Source organism: Nicotiana sylvestris, chromosome 8 (assembly GCF_000393655.2).
Source record: "Nicotiana sylvestris chromosome 8, ASM39365v2, whole genome shotgun sequence".
Taxonomy (NCBI): Eukaryota; Viridiplantae; Streptophyta; class Magnoliopsida; order Solanales; family Solanaceae; genus Nicotiana; species Nicotiana sylvestris.
Genome location: NC_091064.1, coordinates 6,547,847 through 6,571,891, shown reverse-complemented (window position 1 = coordinate 6,571,891; position 24,045 = coordinate 6,547,847). Strand labels below are relative to the sequence as shown.

General features: G+C 36.6%; 2 protein-coding genes and 1 non-coding gene across 13 annotated transcripts; 1 reads left to right on the top strand and 2 right to left on the bottom strand.

Moving 5' to 3' along the window:
* Positions 1-4,816: 4,816 nt before the first annotated feature.
* Positions 4,817-9,578, bottom strand: LOC138874642 (uncharacterized). Its single transcript, XM_070153414.1, has 3 exons — positions 8,846-9,578; positions 8,428-8,642; positions 4,817-4,987 (listed from the first exon to the last, which is right to left on the bottom strand). The coding sequence occupies exons 1-3, from the start codon at positions 9,576-9,578 to the stop codon at positions 4,817-4,819; spliced, it is 1,119 nt and encodes a 372-aa protein (XP_070009515.1).
* A 1,864-nt stretch (positions 9,579-11,442) lies between these two features.
* Positions 11,443-19,618, top strand: LOC104228505 (EH domain-containing protein 1-like). 11 transcript variants are annotated; one of them, XM_070153119.1, is made up of 19 exons: positions 11,452-11,853; positions 12,337-12,359; positions 13,109-13,131; positions 13,572-13,742; positions 13,826-13,905; positions 14,456-14,524; positions 14,619-14,676; positions 15,011-15,066; positions 15,338-15,377; positions 15,500-15,558; positions 16,446-16,559; positions 16,725-16,827; positions 16,921-16,970; positions 17,483-17,611; positions 17,698-17,949; positions 18,043-18,122; positions 18,625-18,751; positions 18,857-19,000; positions 19,089-19,618. In XM_070153119.1, the coding sequence occupies exons 4-19, from the start codon at positions 13,658-13,660 to the stop codon at positions 19,272-19,274; spliced, it is 1,632 nt and encodes a 543-aa protein (XP_070009220.1). In that variant the 5' UTR covers positions 11,452-11,853; positions 12,337-12,359; positions 13,109-13,131; positions 13,572-13,657; the 3' UTR covers positions 19,275-19,618. The 11 variants fall into 11 exon arrangements, with proteins under 11 accessions (XP_070009226.1, XP_070009220.1, XP_070009221.1 ...); XM_070153120.1 differs by lacking the exon at positions 12,337-12,359 and having other exon boundaries at positions 13,581-13,742; XM_070153117.1 differs by lacking the exon at positions 12,337-12,359.
* A 1,060-nt stretch (positions 19,619-20,678) lies between these two features.
* On the bottom strand, positions 20,679-20,749 carry TRNAG-GCC (transfer RNA glycine (anticodon GCC)). The gene has a single exon. It is a non-coding gene; the product is annotated as a tRNA-Gly (tRNA).
* Between the last annotated feature and the right edge of the window lie 3,296 nt (positions 20,750-24,045).

The following is a 24,045-nucleotide window of genomic DNA, read 5'->3' as shown; positions in this document are numbered from 1 at the left end:
CGAGACGAAAATAATAGAAGACTTCTGAGAATAATAAAGTAATAAGTAGTTTTGTATTTCAGTGTAATCTCAATAATATTTCGTGTCTATAGATGTTGAGTCCTTCTCCTTTTATAGTTGATTCTAGGAGAAGGTATAATGCCTTTGTCTTAATGAGTCAATTATGAGCAATACATGACATTAAAAGAAACGTTACACAATCATTTCTATTTAATTCAAATTTTCTAACGTATTTGATATTTAATATTGTATTTAGACTCTTTTACGTCATCAGATTCGTATCTTCAACTTCTTCCAATCTTCGGTCTTTAAATGACTCGAATATGTACAAGACTCGTGCCATTTGAGTAACGGTCCATACCTATGTTGCTTTCTTCTCCCCATATCTGTTGTCGCCCGTGCCTCTTGGCTATTTATTGCGTTTTGACCTTTTGACCAGTCCACGTGTCATGATACGTCATCTTCAATATTCAGACTCAGTTTTTTCCCAATACAGATAGTCCCCCCACTTTCCATTTATTTATCAGTTAAATATTTGGGAAGTGGATCTTCACAAAAAAGGAATTTTTGCTGTAATCAATGCTATGACAGTATTGACGCTTCAGTTGTTTTTTCTATTTAATGCTCTGCACACGTGTCACCTTCTGATTGGCTCTGTAATTCTGCAGCCTTTTTTCAAGGCTTCTTCATCCCCTCTATTCACGAAGTGATAGTTGCCTTTATTATAGGCTTTCCATCATTACACTTCTTTGTTTGACGGGTGCTATTATATACATATTTAACCTTTTTCCTTTGGTTCATCCTTTCTCTGCAATGGCATCTCCGAATCCTAACCCTAAGAGAATCCCAATTCTTGATAGCTTCCCCAATGCCCCTGTAAGACATAGAAGGGGTAGAGGTGGCAGGCTTCGTAGCCTAGGATCCGTTCGTGGTGGTTCCTCTGGTTCCATCACTCCTTCTTCTAGTTTTGGCACTATTTCTAGAGGTTCTATCACTAAGAAATCCTCTTCTAAAGGTAAAGAACTTTCTAAGTCTCTTCAAGAGCCTTTAGTTGAGGAAATAATACCCAATGACTTATCCTTTGAGAATGATAGAAAATCTCTTCGTGAACAAGTTGTTAATTTAGAGAAAGCTGACACTTTTCCCTCTCTAATCACTGAACCTTTGGTTTCTATTGTTCGAAAAGATTGTAACTGGAGAAGTGATCTTCGTATAGTGATCCCTAATCCAAACCAGAGAATATCTTCTTTTAGGATTGGATTTTCTTTTGTTTATACTTACCCCTTCACTTTGGGATTTATTCCTGCTATTGACCCAGTTATACTTGATTTCTGTCGCTTTTTCAAAATTTGTTTGGGACAAATTGGCCCCCTTGTATGGAGAGCAGTGGCTTGTTTGAGGTATTTGTCCGTAAAAGCCAATGTTAGTTTTACCTTTCCCCACCTTATTCATCTTTACCACCCCAAATTATTCCACCATGGGTTTTTTACTTTAACTGCAAGAAGTAAAATGGTCTTGGTAAGCCCTGAAGATGACAAGGATCGTGGGTGGTACACTCGTTATGTTGCTGTACGCACAGTTGATTTGGTAGATGAAACAAATATCCCCTTCCCTGATAAGTGGAACTTTGCACGTAAGTTTTTTTTACTTACCGTACCTATCTTTAAGAATTTCAATTTCTTTTCTAATTTCGTCTCTTTTTGCTTTTCTGTAGCAACTATGAGAGATGTGGAACCCGTTCCTAATTTCAGTGGTTGGGTAAATTCAATCTTAAAAGCCGTGCCTATGGAGGCGAGAACTTGGAAATCCATTTCCAATTTACATGGTTGGAAAGTGAAAACTCACGGTATGCATCTCTTTATGCCTTTTCGTATGTTAAGTCCTTTCTTGTTTCTAACTTTTTTATCCTTCTTTTTGTCAGGATTTGCTATTCGAGGAATGACAGCTGAAGTAGCTATTGCCCTTCGAGCCTCTTCTGGTACTTCACTCTCTTTGGAGAGAACTCAAGCTACACTATCAAAGAGGAAAGTTGTAGAAGGGGATTCTGAGGATGATGAAGACACCTCTTTGATAACTAGACCAAGAGTTAGGAGACACATCATTTCCGAGGATGAAGCTGAAGTTACCCCTGTCCGTGCCTCTCTTACCGAACCTGTTCACATTCCTTCTGATGATGAAACCACTCCGAGGGACACCAATGAGTCTATTCAACGTCTCTTTGTTGGTGGTTTTGAAAGTGGAGAACTAGGTCCAGTTTTAGATGAAGTTCCCATTCCTTCTATTCCTCCGTTGGTTTCAAGTGCTTCCTTGCCCATTCTATCTATTCTTGTTCCCTTATCTATTTCGAGTCCTTTGACTCCTGTTATTTTCACTTCTCCTACCGCTCCTCCTTCTATAGCTCCCCCTTCCTCTGTTCAAAATGCAGAGGAGGGTTCCAATAGCAGAAGCTTGGCTATGAGGAGCGTTACACTTGAAGTTCCTGCTAATAACAGTCTTTTAAGGAAGTCTGGTGGAGCAGATGCCTGGCTTGGGCCTTTGATTGGAGATATTGAGAAGAAGAAGATGAGCAGTCACAGTTGCTTAACTCTGATGAATGACATTGTTCATTCTACTTTGAAGGTATTTTTTCTTTACTTACTAACAAGTTTTTTTTTATCTCTAAATTCTTATTTCTATGAGTTGTCACTGTAGGCGAACCTCATTGGTACAGAATTGATGGGAAGAATTTCCCTTCTGGAAAAGAAAACTCGTGAGTCTGAAAAGTCTATCCACGAGGCTGAGGAAATGGCCAAGGGAGCCCAGCTAGAAGCAGCTAATTGGAAAGAGCAGTTTGAGAATGCTCAGGGAACTATAGAAGAATTGCAAGAGAGTAGAAATCACCTGGAACAACAAAAGCAAGGTATGACTTCTGAGTTAGCAGTTGCTAAAGCTTCTTCAAGTCAATTTGAAAAAGACAAGGAGCGCCTTGAATGTTGCTTTTCAGAACAGTTATCAAAGTCAAGTGAAGAAATTAAAGAACTTAAGGTACTCTTGGACAAGAAAGAAGAATATGCAGGAGAATTAGTGCAGAACTTGACTCAAGTTCAAGCTGATTTAAGGATCTCCTCTAACAAAGTACGTGCCGTAGAGAGTTCCCATGCCTCCCTTGAAGCTTCCTTTGATTCTCATTTAGCTGAACATCAAGTGTTAAAGAATGATCTTGCTATGTGGGAAAGGGAGTATGAACTTCTTGAGGAGAAGTTTGATTTATAGGTGAGTTGGGCTTTCTTAAACTCTCGTCGTGATGCTTTAATGGAGGCCAGTCAAGAAAACTTTGATTTAACTCAGAGTTGGCCAAAGTTTTAGAAACCATTGAAAGAACCCAACAACCACTTGACTTTCCTTCTCCGGCAATTGAAGCTCCCGTGGCTAAGGAACCTGTAAATGACGAAGCCGTTGCTGTGGCAGTTGGAGTTGAAGATGTTGCAATTCTAACTCCCGATGGTGAAATTTCTACGACTCAGTCTATGGAAGCTGAAACTTCCGTGACTCTTGCTCCCCTCGTTGAACCTAACACTTCAAGCCCAGCTGAAACCGCTCCTGTTGCTGCTTCTTCAGAAGATGCTACCGTGCCTATGACTGTTTCTGAAAGTGAAATTAATATTGCAACTTTTGATGTGCCAACCCCTTCAGTGACCAGTTAAATTTCCAGCCTTGGTTTTTACTTTCTTTGTTGGATGATGGTTTTATCCCTTAGTTATTTTTAAGGGATTTTTTGGTGAAAGTCCCCAGTTATCATAATGGGCCACTTGTATAAACTTTTTGTTGACTAAGTTTCTACTTAGTCTTTTTAATTATATCAAGAAGTTTGTTAGTACTTCAATGTGTTCTATTCTTGCCTTTTCCTTATCTATGTAGGACTTATAGAATAGTTTAGCATTTTCATCCTTTGAAAATGCTTTATGATTCTTCTCATGACTTATTAACATGAGCTTTATAAAAGAGGACCCTTTTATATATATATCGACACTTAATGAAGAAGACGTCTCAACTTCATAATGGTGTTACAATACGATGAAAGAAATAGGAATACACATGTTTTGTTTGAAACAACTTTGACAAGTTTTTATTCATGGATTTGGACAAGCTTTTGAATATTACATGTATTAAAATACATCTATAACTTTCTCGTAACTGTTTTTCTTGTAACAGATTTTTACAAAATAAATATAAAATAAACAAGAATTTTCCTCATAACCCGTTTCAGTACATAGTCATGACCCTATCTTCATGTATTAAGAAGGGTTTGAGAGGTGACTCCATTGTTCTCATGGGAAAGAACACTATGATGAATGTTTTGCATCTTCCTTTGTTTTGATGGGAAAGAACACAATGATGAATGCTGAGGTTCCGTAACTTCTGCTCGACACTTGTCTCTTTGTGGCTTGATTTTTTCGATTTTCGTATTCGATTTACGTCTCCGTTTTACCGCACGTATCTTTGTACAATATGCAGTCCCCCAAGTGTTTGAGCGCTGAAGTATGAAGCCTCGAGCACTTGTTTGTTTCTCTCAATTTGGTCCTTTTCCTGAAAACAGAAAAACATACGGGACTCGGAGGTGCGATTAAAGATGAAGACTGCCTAACCCGTGTGTATTTCCATAAGATTAATTGTAACCCTGGGCTTGGAATTTTAGAATATTCCATTTTGCCGTGCAGGTCGTGACTCATCATTTGGAACGGGTAAGGGTTTCTACCTAACATCTAAAATCGTTAGTAAAATTTTAACAATTCAAAGAAAAATTGTAACATAGCGAAACCTGACCGTGGGTACTTTCTCAAAAGTAGTATCTCTTTAGGTGGACAACATTCCAATGTGAGGGTAGAATCTTGCCATCCATTGTCTCCAAATCGTATGCTCCCTTTCCTGCAATGTCACAAACTCTGTAAAGTCCTTCCCACATCGGACTCAGCTTTCCTGAATTAGCAGCCCTTGCAGATTGGAACACCTTTTTAAGCACGAATTCCCCAATTTTAAAAAATCTGAGGCGTGCTTTCCTGTTTTAATATCGTTCAATTACTTGCTTTTGTGCTGCCATTCTTATTAATGCATCTTCTTTTCTTCCTTCGAGCAAATCAAGGTTCACCTGCATCTCTTCATCATTTGATTCCTCCGTTGCTTGAACGTACCGTGTGCTTGGTTCTCCTATTTCAACTGGAATTAAGGCCTTCTCACCATAAACTATTGAAAATGGTGTTTCTCCCGTCCTTGTTTTTGTCGTTGTACGATAAGCCCATAATACTCCAGGTAATACCTCAGGCCAATTACCTTTTGAATCCTGTAACCTTTTCTTCAAGTTGTTGATAATGACCTTGTTTGTGGATTCCACTTGTCCATTACCCACGTGATGGTATGGTGTAGATGTTATCCTTTTAATTTGCTAACTTTGAAAAAATTCTGTGATTTGAGCTCCTATGAATTGCAGACCGTTGTCACACACGATTTCCTTTGGTGCTCCAAAACGGCATATTATATTTCTCCAAATGAAGTTTTTAACTTCCTTCTCTCGTACCTGTTTAAATGCTCCTGCTTCTACCCATTTAGTGAAATAATATGTAAGTACAAGTAGAAATATCACCTGACCTTTTGCTTGTGGCAATGGACCTACGATATCCATTCCCCATTTCATAAAGGGCCACGAGGCTATAACAGGGTGCAATAACTCAGCTGGTCTATGCATATTATTGCCGTATCTTTGACATTTATCACACTTGCACACGAAACCGTTTGCTTCTTCTTCCATTTTAGGCCAATAATACCCTGCTCGAATCAGCGTTTTTACTAGCGGCCTTCCTCATGCGTGATTTCCACAATGTCCTTCATGTACTTCCCTCATCACATATTCTGTTTGGGAAGGTCCGAGACACCTTGCTAATGGTCCACCGAACATCTTTCGATAAAGATTTCCTTGATGTAAACAATAACGAGCAGCTTTTTTGCGAAGTGCATAAGCTTTTCTTTTGTCATCAGGCACGGTTCCGCGCTGTGAAAAAGCAATAATTTCGTTTCTCCAATCCCATGTTAAATGATTAAAATTTACCTCGTTCTTATCAGGTTCGAGAACGGAATGAAATAAATGTACGATTGAAGCATTTGCGTCATTTGCTACGTCTGCTGCATATGCGAGATTAGCTAAAGCATCCGCCTCCACATTCTCATCTCTTGGGATCTGCATTACCTTCCAAGTTTGGAATTGCTTTATTAGTTCCCGTACCTTTTCGAGATATTCTTGCATTCGTGTCTCCCTGGCTGTATAAGTCCCCAGTATTTTATTGACCACGAGTTGAGAATCACTCTTGATTATAATCTGTGTTATGCCGAGTTCTCGTGCCAATTCTGGACCTGCAATTACAGCCTCATACTCTGCTTCATTGTTAGTTATAGAATGACATTTTATAGCATTTCTAATAGTCTCACCCGTAGGTGGTATGAGAACTATCCCTAGGCCTGCTCCTTTTACATTAGACGAACCATCAGTGAATAAAATCCAAGTCCCCGGGTTTGCACCATTAAAAACTTGTAATTCTTTTTCTGCTTCTAAATGCATCCCCTGGCTAAAATCAGCTACAAAATCGGCTAATACTTGAGATTTTATAGCAGTCCTAGGTTGATAAATGATTTCGTATTCACTTAATTCTATAGCCCATTTTGCTAACCTCCCTGACAATTCATGTTTATGCAAAATATTTCGTAATAGAAAAATAATAACTACAACAATGGGATGACATTGAAAATAAGGTCATAATTTTCTAGATGCCATGATCAAAGCTAATGCTAATTTTTCTAGTTGTGGATATCGTGTTTCAGCATCTAGTAAAGACTTGCTTACATAATAGATAGGAGATTGATTACCTTGGTCCTCACGGACTAAAACAGCACTTATCGCAACTTCTGACACGACCAAATAGATGGGTAGCTTTTCTCCTTCCTTTGGATTTGCCAATAGTAGTGGATTTGACAAGTAAGCTTTTAAATTTCTAAGGGCTTGTTGACAATCTTCGTTCCATTCAAAATGATCTTGCTTTTTGAGTGCGGAGAAAAATTTAAAACATTTTTCTGAAGATTTGGGAATACACCTCCCCAAGGCTGCAATTCTTCCCGTTAGCCTTTGGACTTCTTTTTTACTCGTAAGGATATCAGGGATCTCCTCTATTGCTTTAATCTGAGAAGGATTTACCTCAATACCACGGTTGAAACGACAAAACCCAAAAAAATTGCCTGAGGCAACCCCAAATGCACATTTTTCTGGATTGAGTTTCATATTAAATTTTCATAAAATTTCAAATGTAACAGATAAATGAGAAATATGATCATGAGAATGCTGGGTTTTGACGAGCATATCGTCTATATATACCTCCATGGTTTTTCCTAAATGTTCTTGGAACATTTTGGTGACCAACCTTTGATAGGTTGCTCCAGCATTTTTGAGACCAAAGGGTATTACTTTATAACAGTAAGTCCCCCTGTGTGTGATGAAAGAAGTTTTTTTTTATCACTAGGGTACATTTTAATTTGGTTGTACCCCGAATATGCATCTAAAAAACTCAAAAGTTCATGTCCTGCAGTTGCATCAATTAACTGATCTATATGCGGTAAAGGGAAAGAATCTTTTAGGCAGGCTTTGTTAAGATCTGTATAATCCATGCAAACCCGCCACTTACCGTTTTTCTTAGGTACAACAACTGTGTTTGCTAACCAATTAGGATACTTTACCTCGCGGATTGACCCAATTTTCAATAGCTTTTGGACCTCATCTTGAATCACCTGATTTTTGAAAGCTCCTTGCTTTCTTTTCTTTTGCTTTACTGGTGTGAAGGATGGGTCTTCATTTAGTTTGTGAGTCATCACATCCGGTGGTATCCCTGTCATATCAGCATGGGACCAAGCAAAACAGTCCACGTTAGCTTTTAAAAATTCAATCAACATACCTCGCATGTCTGAGCTTAAATTGGCTCCAACATAAACCTTCCGTTCAGGCCATTGCTCAAATAATATCACAGCCTCGAGCTCTTCAATTGTTGTTTTGATATTTTCATTCTCTTCAGGTTCTTGAATTGTATCAGGTCTCGAGTCTAAATCTGTCTTTTCTTGTTCAGTTGAGGTTTGATCCTTGATAACTTTAACTGTTTCCTGTAATTGCTATTTTTCTTTATTTACGGTGCTCATATCTGTTACAGCGTTGATACTCCTGGCTGTTTGCTGATCCCCACGAATTTGGCAAATTCCCCACGGTGATGGGAATTTAATAACTTGATGTAGAGTTGATGGGACAACATCCATATCATGGATCCAAGGTCTCCCCATGATCATATTGTAAGCCATTTCCATATTGACTATCTGAAATTTAGTTTCTTTAACAACACCTGCAGCAAAAGTTGTTAGAATTACCTCTCCTTTTGTTACCACACTTGAATTGTCGAACCCGGACAAAGTATGCACCTTAGGTATCATTTTGTCTTCAGCTTGCATTTCACGTAATACCCTTAATAGTATAATATTTACGGAACTTCCTGGATCAATCAAAACTCGTTTTACATTAGTATCATGTACAAGTAAAGATATTACCAGTGCGTCGTTATGTGGGGTCATTACTCCTTCGGTATCTGCATCATCGAAAGAAATACTTTCATTTTCTAAAACCTGTCATACCCGTTTCCTGTGTGTTATCGTTACTTTAGAAACCTTGTTGGAAGTCGTATATGTGTTACACCGTGAATATCTTCTCCCCCACTTATAACATTCACGGTTCTCTTGGGTGAAGGGGGCTTTGGTGGCTCTTGCCTATTTTTCATATAGGCTTGCTTACCTTTCTCACTAAATAACTCAGTGAGATACCCTTGTTTCAATAGATGATCCACTTTACTTTGTAAAAATCTACATTCTAAAGTTTTATGCCCGTGATCATTGTGGAATTCGCACCAATGGTCTGGATTGCATCTATTTGGATTTGACTGCATCTCTTTTGGCCATCGTACCTTATCTCCCATGCTCCTCAAAACAGCTATGAGCTCGGAGGTATTGACATTAAAGTTATATCCACCGAACCTTGCCTTTAAACTTCTGTCATCATCTCGTGACTCTTGTCTGTTTCGGTCATTTCTGAACCTTGATGAAGAACCAGATTCCTTGTTCCTCGATTTTTGATCATACCGTTGACTATCCTGCTTTGACCGTGAGTCTTTCCCTGCAGGTCCCATATATGGATCGTACCTGTTTTTACCTGATCTTTTTTCGGTTTCTGATCTCCTGGAATTGCTCCTTTCTTCATGATGAAACTGAGGTACGGTATCTTCCTCAATTCGCAACTTCGTACTATACCTGTTATAAACGTCACTCCACGTGGTTGCAGGGAACTCTCGAAGGCTTTCTTTAAGTCTTCTCGTGGCTTCTGAACTTTTGTCATTTAAGTTGCTTGCAAAAGCTATTGCAGCCCAATTATCAGGTACACGAGGTAAAGTCATCCTCTCACGTTGGAATCTATCAACAAAATCTCTAAGCAACGCTGGGTCCCATTGTTTAATTTTGAAAATGTCTTCCATTCTTTTTTCAACCTTTTGAGCTCCTGAGTGTGCTTTAATAAAAGAATCTGCAAGCTCAGCAAAAGAGTTTATAGAATTTTCAGGTAAAAGAGAATACCAGGTTAATGCACCCTTGGTGAGTGTTTCTCCAAATTTCTTGACCAACACTGATTCAATTTCTTGCTTGGTTAAGTCGTTGCCTTTTACACCTGTAGTAAATGTAGTTACGTGATCACGTGGGTCTGTTGTGCCATCATATTTCGAGATGTCTGGCATTTTGAACTTTTTAGGGATTGGAAGGGGAACAACACTTGGTTTCCAAGGTTGTTGTGAGTATTTATCCATATCCACTTCTTTGATTACAGGGGAAACTCCAGGGATTTGCTCGATGCGCTCATTCTGTTCCTTAAGCTGTTTCTGCAAAGTTAGTACTAAATTTTGCAAATGAGAATTATTTGAATTACCTGGTTCTCCTTCCTGTGGTTCACTGGGGGTTCCTCCATTTCCAGAATTAACAAGGCCAGAACGAGGATTCTCCAATGTATTATTATTAGGCGTAGGTGTGGGTGGTGCAACAGGTAATCGACTAACTAGAGCATGAAGAGCTTTGCTAACCCGTGCATCAATTACTTTTTGTAAAGCTTCAGCTGCCCCTTCAAAATGTTCAGATTGCTCTTGTTGATCATCGCGAGATTCAGGAGCAGGAGTGCCTTCACGAGATTGACATGGTGAATTTTGAGGGGAGGGAACCACGTCAATGTTCTGTAAATCTCCTTGATTTTGATGGATTTGATTTTCATGGTTTCCCAAGGTGTTTTCACTGTTATTGTTGTTGTTGTTATTGTTGTTTGACATGATGTAACAACGGATAAAATGTAGCTTAAAAGAAAAGATTATCAGATTCCCGGTAACGGAACCAAATTGTTTAACCAAAAATCTGAGTCTTTGGTCAAAGCTAGAAATAAAGAGAAATTCAGGTTATTGATAATCTGGAGACGAAAATAATAGAAGACTTCTGAGAATAATAAAGTAATAAGTAGTTTTGTATTTCAGTGTAATCTCAATAATATTTCGTGTCTACAGATATTGAGTCCTTCTCCTTTTATAGTTTATTCTAGGAGAAGGTGTAATGCCTTTGTCTTAATGAGGCAATTATGATCAATAAATGACATTAAAAGAAACGTTACACAATCATTTCTATTTAATTCAAATTTTCTAACGTATTTGATATTTAATGTTGTATTTAGACTCTTTTACGTCATCAGATTTGTATCTTCAACTTCTTCCGATCTTCGGTCTTTAAATGACTCGAATAGGTACGAGACTCGTGCCATTTGAGTAACGGTCCACACCTATGTTGCTTTCTTCTCCCCATATCTGTTGTCGCCCGTGCCTCTTGGCTATTTATTGCGTTTTGACCTTTTGACCAGTCCACGTGTCATGACACGTCATCTTCAATATTCAGACTCAGTTTTTTTCCAATACACACCTGTTGGCAACGCTGAAATATTAAAAACGATTTGATATATTTACAATTAACGAGTAAATATGTTTTTACAAGTAATTTAAGCTTTTTAAACAGGTAACTTATTTTAAATTTAAGCAACAAATACTACTTAGTATAAATAATTATATGTAATTATTTTTATGTGACTTGATAATGTAAAAATTCCGATACAGTATAAAAAAGTTGAACACTTAAAAGGATTTTTAATTGGTTTAGCGGACATATATATAGAAAGCAAATATCCCAAAGTTTATCACATTTTATCTTATTTCTTTTTCCTGTTTTCCCTTCTCTATTCTTTTGTAATTTTGTTTTATTTTATAAGCTCTACACAACTATTTCTCTTTTTTCTCCTTTCTTTTCGCCTTCTGCCTTCAGCCATGCAGATTTTTTTTCCTTTTCGTCCTTCTAGCTTCGCCTCTTTTAAAAGTAAAAAAAAGTTGGATCAAAGGCTTCGTCTTTTTCATAATTAAATTGTGTCTTTTCCCTCTCCTCGTTGATCTCATCAGATACACACGCAACAAATATATACAACGGGAGAGGAGAAAGCACAGAAAAGATAGCTAGAAAACACGAAAAGATATATAGCAACACCCAAATTTCTGTTATATAAGGTTCGACTAATTCAGATTTGTGTTGCATAGGACCTGATTAGTCCATATTAACGATGCATATGGCCATTTAAGGGAAAATCTTCCTACCAAAAGAATCTTTATTCTCAAGTTGCTGACCCGAGACATCTGATTAAAAGTCAAGAGATAACCGCATCTCATTATATCCCTAGTGGTGGTGCGTGCATGATTTCATCCCGCCCTAGATGTGCTTTTTGTTTTGTATATATACGTTTATATTTTGTGATCATTAGCCATGTTTTCTTTTAAAAACAGAAAACATTGTGGTTTACCAAAGAAAATTTTGTTAATTTTTGAAATGCCAAATGCATTGTTTTTAGAAAATTTTCTTTATGAAATAGTAATTTATTCAAATGCAAATTGTTTTTGAGGAAAAATAGTTCGAAAAACTCTTCCATCTATACATTCCAAAAAAGCTTGTCCAAAAGTTGTCAAACCGGCACCTTCTATTGATCTTATTTTAAATTGTCATCCTATCACAAAAAATACCAGTAATATCTGTGTTAGTCTTATATTTTCTTATTTTTAGGTTGTTATCATTATTTGTTGGTCCTTTTGCTTCGGTTATCTTGTTTTCTTGCTAGTATTATTGCTTATTGTTGTTGTTTCTTCTTTTTCATGTTTTTCATCCTTCCTTCAGTCGAGGGTCGCATCTTTGTCAAGGTGGGGATAAGGCTGTGACATTACGTACCTTTTTCAAACCCCACTTGTGGGACTATACTGAGTTTACTTTTGTTGTATTCTATCACACAAAAGTCATTGTTTATTTATTTTGTCACATCTGATTTAAATTGTTTGATTAAATTTTTAGAAAAAAATACGTTTTTATGTACTTTCCTAGACTGATTTTTTTCATGAGCCAAATATACAGAAACTTGACACCATGTTAATTATTTACCAATTATATTTAATGTTTACTTTATTTAAATTATATATACTATAAGTGTGATCACTAGAGCTGTATTCTAAGTTACCACGTTTATTTGGTTATGAATTAATACTCATCAAGAGATTTACATGTAAGTTACTATAGTTATTTAATTATTAATTAATATTTATCAAGAGATTTATTCTAATTATCTTATATGTAACTTGAATATCTAAATCTTACGGCTTGTTTGGATGGTTGTTTCCTATTGTATCGTATTGTATTGTTATCCTAAAACAATATTTGTTTTGATTGTTTCATTAAAATTGGTTGTATTGTATTGTTAAATTCATTGTTCCGGAACAATGAAAAGTCTCATTTTTTGAAACAATCGATTTGGTGTGGTGGGATTGTTTCCTAATTTTCTTTCTAATTATGTCCTAACTTATTACTCCACAATTCTATTTTATCCTTTACTTTTTTTTTTTTTTCTATTTTAACTCCAAATTTCTAACCTGTAACCTACTTTGTTTTTTTTTTCCAGAGCTTCTGCCGCCAACGTTAAAGGTGTTTTGCCGCCTTTTGTTTTATTTTTTCTCCTAATTTGCTTTTAACTCAATTCTAATTAGATGTGCCCCTTTATTTTGCCTTCTTCTGTCTCGCTTTTTTGTTCTGCTTTCTTAAGGTGTTTTGTCTTCTTCTGTTTTGTTTTATGCATAATTTTTGATAAATTTAATATTTAAATAATTGAGGGTATTTTTGTAAACTTATCGGTTACAGTACAGTACGATACAGTCAAACCAAACAGCAAAATATTATTTAACAATAACAAATAATACAATCTATGCAAACATTGTATTTATAAAACAGTACGATACAATACAATATATTATAAAACGACGGGGAACAATGATCCAAACAGAGTGTAAATCTTAGTGCAAAGAACTCAAACTTCTTCAACAAATATTGGAGAACAAACTAAATAGATCTTCCCGTTTAACATAAAGGAAATACAGAGCGGGACCTATAACGAAGAAAACCGCTAGCTTATTCAAAAGAAACAAAGAACAAACAACTTTGGCTTCTCTGAAGAATGGAGTTTGATAATTCTCCCATTAATCAATGCTCCAAAAAGCACGAGAAGATATATCAAGAATGGTTCAATTTTGCTGATTCGGGTCTGCTCTCTCTCTCTCTCACACACACACACCATGCAATTTGGTTATTGACTAAAAAATTGGGTTAACTATTGGTATTACAGATGGAGATGGACGTCTCACCGGAAAGGACGCCACCAATTTTCTTGAAATGTCAAACTTGCCTCGTGATCATCTCAAGCAGGTTTTTTTTTGTGCTTAATTCTTTCAATCAACTCATAGTAATCGTTGCACTTCTATAATTCCGTCTGTGTGAGCAGAGACGGAGCTAGAATTTTAACTTTATGAATTCTGGATTTTAGAATGACGAGTGCTAATAACTTGTACACATTTAATGAATTTCTTAACACAAAGATACTGTTGGCGCAAAAGCTACTAGGTTCGGCTAAAGAATCAAATAAAATTTAGTAGAGTGAACAAACTAAGGGTTCAAACTAATTTAAGAAATGATTCTATGAGTTGAGATGTGATTATGAAGCAGAATATGATTATAAAGTTGAATGTTGAGAAAACGAGCAATGGTTTGTGAAAATTATCAAGAGGAAAGACACCCGAATAAGCTGTCCCAACCCATAGGCTTTTGTCCTCGTAACGGAACTTTTTTGGCATTTAGTAGCTACGTTTTGATCAAACAACGGCTATATTTTATGTGTCCTATGTTTCTTCACAGTTTTTGTGAATTGCTTTTACTGTTTGAATATCAACAAATCGTTTACTTCTCTGTTTTTCCTAAGGTGTGGGCAATTGCAGATTCCAAACGGCAAGGATTTCTCGGTTTTAAAGAGTTTATTACTGCAATGCAGGTACATAACTCTTTGTGTCGGCTCTCATTTCACCTTTTATAGTTAATTTTCTTCCCTCTAAAATGCAGATCATTCTTTGCATTTCACTATGTAGTTGGTCTCTTTGGCTCAAGCTGGCCATGCAGTGACAAGTGATTCCTTAAATGCCGAAGGTAAGTAGGACGGTATCAAAACAGTATGCTAGTAATTTCAGTTGTCACCAACAAGGGCCGTGGTGCTTACTCCTTCATCTTGAACCAGAGCTCTCGGGTTAGAGTTCTGACCTTTGTTAGGGAGTGCGTTGCCCACCAATGTGGGATTTCCTGGCACGAATCCAGATTTAGTCGGGCTCCAGTGCTGGTACCGGACACCGGATATAATTGTCATTTGACTGCTATTCTGGAAACTTAGTTGATTCTTTGTCAGACTTGTATTGATTTTCTTTAGCATGCAGAATTTGTTCTCTTATACTGATTTTGTAATTAGAACACTTTCAATTCAATGCAGTTGACTTTGAAACTTTGCAGCTACCTACAATGGAAGGTCTGGATGGACTTCTCGCTGTAAGTAATGCTAGATTTCACTTTCTTTTTTTCTTTTTCCCATTCGTAGCTTCTTCTTTTTTGTAACCGTAGTGTCAAAGGTCAGTTTGTGTGCACCTCGATTAATTCTGCAGGGTACTTGTTACCTCCCACCAGCACATGTACCAGGTAACTGTGTCCGCCAAGACTTGGACAGATGGAAGGAAATCACCTAGGTCTCATAGCTTTTTAGTTATCCTGAGGTCGAGAGTTCCATTCATAACTTTAACTGTTAACTTAAAATGTTTTACAGAAGAAGAAGCGTGTGGCTAAATGGGCACCTGACCGCAATGGTAATGTTACTTCGGTACATACAAGAAGATCTTTCTTTAATTTTATTTGCTTAAGTTCTTGGGAAATTGGGAAGGGGAAGTGGATGGAGCCTCTGCGTCTAACTAATTGGATTGTGAAGCAGGCAGTCTTGTGCTATCCTCACGAGCTAATTGGTTTTCATCATCAAAATCTTCAAAGAAGGTGAGTGTGCTTATTGTCTTTATTCTTTTATATATAACAAACTACTGCTACGCCTCAATACCATGGTAGTGGAGTCGGCTATAAGAATCATCACTAAACATGTTGCTCTATTTAGACCCAGTATCAATTCTATAGGTTCTCTAACACTAGAAATTCTAAACATTTCTACTGGCATACAGATCCCTAACAAAACCAGAATACTCCCAAAGAACGTTGGGCTTAATGTAACTGTACCGACATGACTAAACCTTCATACTTATTGGTACCACCAATATGTATATTTTTCTTCCATTGTGTCGATTTTGCACCAAGTCTACATGAATTTCAAGAGATTTGTAGGTGTTTTTAGACAACTTTCTTCGACGTAATTTTAGGTTTATTCGTCCTGTTTTAACACCTTCAATCACCATGGTTTCACACCTATGGACGAGTACATTTAGAGATTGACATAGGATGTGACCAAAACCACCTCAAACACCTTCTCTCATTTATCCTCTATGTATGTATAGACTCTCATATCTTGCGCTTTCTTTTGCTTAACAAATGCACTTCTCAGAGGCTTGCCTGTCGTAAACTCCGAATATTAACTTTATTTGAATGACTCCGTCTGTTTTGCATCAAATGCTATGCTTTCATACTATAGCTGTCTATATGATATCCTTTCCTAGAAGGAGTACCTTTCCACACTATCTTCACTCCAAATTACGTGACAGACTTCTGTTATGCAATGTCTTAACATGATTTTCAAACTTCTAAAATATTGTATTCTATATAGGTTTCACAGTTTACAAGTAGCCTTCTGTAATAGCTTTCCGTTGGTATATTAAATGCTAATTTCTGTATATGCTCCGTGGGATGATGCTTGGTCCTTTTCATTTGCCCTTCAGGTTCCTTCACACTATGTCACCTCAATAATTGATGGACTGAAGAAGTTGTACGTCAAGAAACTAAAGCCATTGGAAGTTGCATATCACTTCAGTGATTTTGTCTCTCCTTTATTGGTAGGTGTAGTTATCATGTCAGTTTAGCTATGCTTATTTGAAACGAATAAGAAAAGAACTTAAATTTCATTTCTTCCCCTTTAACTATGTTATCTTTCTTATCAGTATCATGATGACGGAAATACACACAGCTGAGTTAACTTCTTTATTATGCTATTTTGGTAGGCAAATAGTGATTTTGATGCCAAACCAATGGTGATGCTTTTAGGTCAATACTCCACCGGCAAAACAACATTCATTAAGCATTTACTCAAAACAAGTTATCCAGGTTAGCGAAAAAAAAAATTCTTGCGTATATGCTTTTGTCTGTGCATTGACGGGTCTTCGTTTATGTTTATGGTTCTTTTGTGCCTATATATAGGTGCTCATATTGGACCAGAGCCTACAACAGACAGATTTGTTGTCGTTATGGTACTTTCACCTATCTGATTTTTACTGATATACTGCGTTCACTCACTTATTATCCTTCTTGGTATGATGCTAAGTAGAAGAAAACTTATACTCTACCGGAGTTGAATCTTTTTTGTTAAAAGCTGTCCCAGAAATAGTGTCCCCTTACTTTAGACGACGTTTTATGATTCTATAACAGTTTACTTTTCATCAACATACGTATAAACTACTTTATTCAACTATCTGAGCTACCTATGTATTCACGCGAACCCAGTAGCTTCTACCCAATCCCTGTATACGCAGTAAGAAATTCATTAAATATCTAAAAATATTTGACTGTGAACATAGTTATTATTGTATATTAACTTAGTCGTTGCGGGAACAGATAAACTTAAAAACCTGGATCCGCCTCTGGTTAATGAAGACGTTCAGTAGGAAAGGAGAATTTATTCTTGAAAGTAAATTTGTTTAATGGTGTTGGTATGGCAAATCATTTGTTAGACATTCATTCACTTTAACTGTGTATTAAACAGAACGGACCTGACGAAAGAAGTGTCCCGGGGAATACAATTGCTGTTCAAGCAGATATGCCATTTAGCGGTTTGACAACTTTTGGAACATCATTTTTGTCAAAGTTTGAGTGTTCTCAAATGCCGCATCCTGTAAGTTAATGGACTCTTTGTTACTCATACCACATAATGAAAACAAATTTTATAGAAACTAATGATATCATTTTTCCCTTAAAAAGCTGTTAGAAAATATCACAATTGTGGATACTCCGGGAGTTTTATCAGGCGAAAAGCAACGAACGCAAAGGAGCTATGACTTTACAGGGGTGACATCCTGGTTTGCTGCTAAGTGTGATCTCATTCTGCTATTGTTTGATCCCCACAAACTTGATATTAGCGATGAGTTCAAACGTGTGATTGCATCTCTTCAAGGTCATGATGATAAGATACGTGTTGTTTTGAACAAGGCTGACCAAGTTGATACTCAACAAGTAAGGCATATTACATTTTCTTTCGTTCATGTTCGAGACCTATTTCTAGACTATGCTAAAATTTATTTTATTAATTGATCCCTGTTATTGCAGCTAATGAGGGTTTATGGAGCATTAATGTGGTCTTTAGGGAGAGTTCTGAATACCCCTGAAGTTACGCGTGTCTACATAGGGTATGATCTCGCTATTTTCAATTAGTTCATAATTAATTTAGAAGGGATTATAGCAAAATAAATGTAATTAAGCTGCAGAACATAATGATATTGTGAGAATAATAATACACTAAATACATTATCTCTTGCTTTAGTGCAGGGACAATGTTCGCAAATATCTAAATATAAATGTTCGTTTCATAGTTCTTTCTATTTGAAGGCATAATTTTAAAGTCATCCAAAATGTTTTATTTTTGGACAGAAAACAAAAAAGGGCAGCCCGGTGCACTCCTGCAGTGTCAGGGGAAGGGCCGCATCCCAAGGGTGTGTTATATAGGCAGTCTACCGTGATGCAATCATCAGTGGCTGATTTCACGGCTCGAACCCGTGACCTATACGTCACACGGAGACAGGTTTACTGTTTTTCCAAGGGTTCCCCTTATTATTAGACGGCAAATAAAATTCTTTTCGCTTTGGAATTGTGCAATTTGCATAAACTCTTTGGATGTTTTGGCTTTTACAGATCATTTAATGACAGACCTATAAATGAAGCTCCCACGGGACCTGTGGGGAAAGAACTTTTTGAAAAGGAACAAGATGATCTCCTTTCAGACCTGAAAAACATACCAAAGAAAGCTTGTGATCGTCGTGTAAGTTCACATTCTCTGAGTGTGATCCTAAAAATTTTTTTGATCATAAAGTCTGCTTCTGATTTACTATAAACAAGGATGAAGAACAAGTTTTGTTGCATACAGATAAATGAATTCGTAAAACGTGCTAGAGCTGCCAAGATACATGCTTATATCATAAGTCACCTGAAAAAGGAAATGCCTGCTATGATGGGCAAAGCGAAGAAACAGAAAAGACTTATCGATAACTTGGAAGATGAATTTGTAAAGGTGTGTCTCTCGTACCCCTTCGCTAACTCTCCTGACACGAACTTTATATCGAGTACTATGTCGTAATGTTCTCATTTCTTCCAAACAGATTCAAAAAGAACATCATTTGCCAGCCGGGGATTTTCCAAATGTCGAACATTTTAGAGAAGTTTTGAGTGGCTATAGCATTGACAAGTTTGAGAAGTTGAAACCTAAGTTAATACAAGCTGTTGATGACATGCTTGGTTATGACATCCCTGAACTTCTCAAAAATTTCGGGAATCCTTACGACTAACTAGGTAAAAAGTTGGTATAGTACGGACAGAGGTGGAGCCAAGATTTGAAGCTATGGGCCGGGATTCTTGTACTTTTATGTTACTCGGTTGTAAATTAATAATTTATACATATTTAATGAATTTCCTAAGATAAATACAAAGTTTGGACTAAAGTTACTAGGTTCGGCCGAACCGTAAACTGCATATTAGCTCTGCCCCTGAGCATGTAAAAGGTGTATAATATGGAATGTGGTTGTATTCTTGTTCCTATTTTTAGTTTCACATTTAGACTTTCCTTGAGCATATTGGTTGATGACTGATTATTGAATTAATAATATTAATTGGCGATTGAGCTGTAAAGACACTTTAATTTCTGTTTATTAGCATATGTGCTTGGTTTTTCTTGTTCCTTTCTCTGAGAAGCCACATGGTTTGAAGAGGTTCAATTGAATTCGCTTTGTCGGTTAAGAAAGATACTATGCAAATAGAGTATAAATATTTTTTTTTCCTGTTTATATACAACAACAATAATAACCTAGTGAGTTTCCACGAATGGAGTCAGGGGGGGTAAAATATACGCAATCCTACCCTTACCCTAGGAAGAACAGAGAGGTTGTTGCCGATAGGCTTTTGACTAGAGAAAGAATGAAAAAAGTATTTGCAACAGGTAGTAATAACAACTAGATAAAACAAAAAGACCAAAACCAAGAAAGCAAGTAAGGGGTCGTTTGGTATGAGGTATAAGAAGGTATAAGGGTGGTATAAAAATTTAATACCACCTTAATACTCTGTTTGGTTAGCAAACCAGGTATAAGTTATCCCGGTGGGGTAATTAGCACTGGTATAACTTATACCTTCTTAAAAATTATGCAATTGTCATTCTTAATACAGTATACCAAACAATGAATAAACAACAATCCAGCATAACTAATCCCAATATAATTTATAACGGTATAAATCGTATTCCAACCAAACGACCCCTAAGAATAAAGAGATACCATACTAACACTAATGCTATCGAGCTGAGCAGCGTACGCTCGACTACATACTAACCTATTATCTTAATCCTCGACCACTATACCCTCCTATCAATGGTCATATCCTCCGTTTATATAACTAGCCGGAAATCTAGTGATATATAGGAAGATTCTAGTGTAGCCACAAATGTAGCTTAAAAAGTGCTTAACTTGTATGTTTGAATCCCATATGTAACTTTGTTGTTGGTATGCTGAGTTTACTACTTAGAGGAATATTAGAACCCCTAATAAAAGTTAGTAGACTAATAATCCCAAATAATAATTTGAAAAAACAAAAGGAAAAAAAGGGGAAGCTCAGATGCGCAAGTTTTCGTCCATAGGACTAGGGGCGGAGACCCAAATCACCGCATTGAGCGCATAGAATCATCACAGCCAACCCAAATTGTATGCACCAGCCGGGAATCGAACCCGGGTCTGTACCGTGGCAGGGTACTATTCTACCACTAGACCACTGGTGCTTCTTGGTTTGATGTCCTTCCGAAATCATATGTGTATGCATTCAACCTAGACCAATTCTGGTGGAATTCAAAGATTCTGCCTTTACCTAGAATCCAATTTAATTAAAAAAAGTTAAAAACTAATAAACAATAAAATTTCAAACTTTATACATATATACGAACTTGAAATTACTACATGTCCTTGAAACCCTTTAGAATAAAATGAAAGAAAAATCATACTTTGTTAACATGAAGACTTGAGAAACATATGGAATTCGATTATTTCTATAACTAATAGTCTAAACCATATGGAATTCAACTATTTCGACAAGACGCCTCATAATGCTTGGTACTATATTCTTTCTTCAATGTTTAGATTCATTTTTTAACCATTTGTCTGAATATATATATATATATATATATATATATATATATATATATATATATATATATATATATATATATATATATATAACTATTATATAGCCCATTAAATTAATGGGTTGGTTCGGTTAGGGTTTCATGGGTCATGGGCCGGTTAACGAGTCAATTTTAATAGGTTATGTGGGCCGATTCGTGGGTCGACTCGGCCCATTTGACAGGTCTACTTTACCTTCCTCTGCAACGGTTAATGTGCGATCACCTATAGTTAGAGACGGAGCCAGGATTTAAAATTTATAAACTCAAAATTTTAGTTCTTAATGTAAATGTAAGATTTGAACCAAAACTATTGAGTTCGACTAAATCCGCAACCGAAAGGCGGGCTCCCCCTACTTATGGTAGTAGTACAGTACCTTAATTTAACATCCTAGGCAACCCGCTTCGCCCTAGACTCTTCCCTTATTTGTAAAATCCCATCATATATAACTAGGGGTGGCAAGTGGGAGGGTTGGGCTGAATTTGGGCGGGTCAAGATGGGTTATGTCAATAAATGAGTCATTGCCCAACCCAACCCAAAGTGTACTTGGGCTAAGATGGGCTGGGTCAAGATGGGCTAAACAATGGGTCATAACCCAACTCGCCAAACTTGACCAATGTTTTAGAACCATGCTCATCTTACATAAAAAAAGCCTTTTACCTTAAAATGTGTAAGTCGAAATTTTTTGGGGGGGTGGGGGGTGAGTGGGTGATGCAGAAAAACAAAAAAAAATAGAAAATAGAAAATTAAAAAAAAAACGTAATTTTTTTTTTGAAACACAAAAAAAAGTAAATTTTTTTTAGTGGAGGGGGGGTTGCAGAAAAAATAACAGAAAATTGAAAATACAAAAAAAAAGTAAAAATTTTTTTAGGGCAGGAGGGTTTTGCGGGGGTGGGTGGTGAAGAAAAAAATAGAAAATTAAAATACAAACAAAAAAAATAAAAAATTTCTTTTTGAGAGGAGGGGGTTTTTCCGGGCAGGGTGGGTGGATGGTGCAGAAAAACAAAAGATCATAAAATTAAAAATACAAAAAAAAAAAAGAAGTAAAATTGGGGCAACTAAATAAATTTCTATATAAGTTGGGTTGAGATACCTTTTGTTTTAGGTGAGTTTCATGGGTTGTATTTGGGCTGCTTAATATGTCAGAATAAGCTATAAAATATAATGGGTTAACTTGGGCTTAACCCAAATTAACCATGAGCTAAAATGTTTGTAACTCAACCCATTAATCTTTAAGCGGGTTGGACGGGTTAGATGGGTTTAGGCTCAAATTACCACCCCTATATATAACAGTCTACAGTCTACAGTCTACTTAGTGTGCTAGTAGAACACTATAGTATGGAAATGTTGACTGAAATTAAGCCAATGGTTTGGCCAATGTTATGATATGTCTTTTTCCTGCAAATTGTTTAACCATTGATGTAAGTTGTATATGTTGAAATATCAATAATATACTGTATATCAGTGTTTTACTGCGGCCACATTCTCATGTAGATCAACATATAAAGCCTTGAAATCAATAAGGGAAAGGATCTTTGTTGTGCAGAAGATTTGACATATAATATTACTACCTTCTAAGCGGGGCCAGAGCAAGCCTATTAGGTGCCGGTTCGGCTAGATCTAGTCATTGTAATTTATATTAGAAAATTCATTAAATATATATAAATATTTAATTGCGAACCTAGTAATAGAGACGAATTGTAGGTTCCATGGCAAATTCAAAACCTATAAATTTCCAATCATAACTAGCTCCACCTTTACTTTTAAGATTTCTTTAGTCCGGGAGCGCCTGCAGCTCGAGGAAGCAACAACAACAACAATAACAACAACAATACCGACAAACCTATTGTAATCCCATAAATATGGTCTGTTTGACTAAAAAGTATTAGGTCTTTTTATTAAACTAATTAAATAAAAATATTTAGAATAAATCCTAGCCAGAGATAATTTATTCTAGATCTGAGATAGAAGATAGGAATAAACAAGCATAACTGAATATAAAATTTGATTGTAACTACGATTGAATCTCACAATGTAAGAAATAAATGATTGCTCTAATAATATCAAATGATAATGAAGAATACATAAAGGAAAAGAATCAACATTCTTGAACAAGACCGACTTCCGCACTTTTGATAAAATTGAATTAGAGATGAACATCGAGGTTCTCAACTCTTATCTCCTTTTTCGGCGAAGAGCCTGAGATTCGGGGACATCTTCATCTTTTTGAGAGATGTATATGTTTGTGTGTGTGTGTTCTCCTCTGCCTCCCTCATGTCACACTCTCTCATGATATTTATACCAAACACTTCCCTTATCCAACGGTCCTTAACTGGAATACCTAATTTCTTAGAATATCTCACAGAATATTCTTCTAAATATCTAAGTATTGAACTAGCCGTTCAGGCGGAACTGAGTGCTCGACCTCGGTTGTAACTGAATCACTCGCCAGTATATTGCTTCATATGCTTGACCTCGGCTTGATTGACTCTTGGTCGTTCTTCCTTAAGTAGAATTCTTTGGTTCAGATTTTGACCTATACAGTTAGTCCCTCCGCCCGTCGGGGTTGCCTTTGGGCGAGCTTGATGATAGGCTATAATTGCGTATTTTAGTCACTTATTACACTCTAATTTACTGCATTTTAATTGAGTTTGAGCTTTAATCGCTAGTGTTTTGCACTAATGGTGTGTTTTATGCCTTGTAGGAGTGATTCCGATATATATAGATGTTATTGTTGGCCCAAGTAAAGGTTAGTTTTGAAGACTGACAAAGGAACTCAAGATAAACCAGGTCCATCCCTCAGGTTCACAAAAATGGGCAGATTCGAGTATGTGGGATACACGTGAAGGAGATAAGTTTAACTTGGTGTATTTAATATCACGTGATCGAAAAGGTTGCA

Excerpts from the sequence above, each read along its gene's own strand:
- LOC138874642 (XM_070153414.1), bottom strand. The coding sequence starts at position 9,578 with ATGGAAGACATTTTCAAAATTAAACAATGGGACCCAGCGTTGCTTAGA. Across the intron at positions 8,643-8,845 it reads TGAGTTATTTAGTGAGAAAG|ATACCGAAGGAGTAATGACC; the intron begins GTAAGCAAGCCT and ends TCGATGATGCAG. Across the intron at positions 4,988-8,427 it reads GTGTGGTAACAAAAGGAGAG|GTGTTCCAATCTGCAAGGGC; the intron begins GTAATTCTAACA and ends GTGCTTAAAAAG.
- LOC104228505 (XM_070153122.1), top strand. The coding sequence starts at position 13,658 with ATGGAGTTTGATAATTCTCCCATTAATCAATGCTCCAAAAAGCACGAG. Across the intron at positions 15,378-15,499 it reads ATGGGCACCTGACCGCAATG|GCAGTCTTGTGCTATCCTCA; the intron begins GTAATGTTACTT and ends ATTGTGAAGCAG. Across the intron at positions 15,559-16,445 it reads CATCAAAATCTTCAAAGAAG|GTTCCTTCACACTATGTCAC; the intron begins GTGAGTGTGCTT and ends TTTGCCCTTCAG.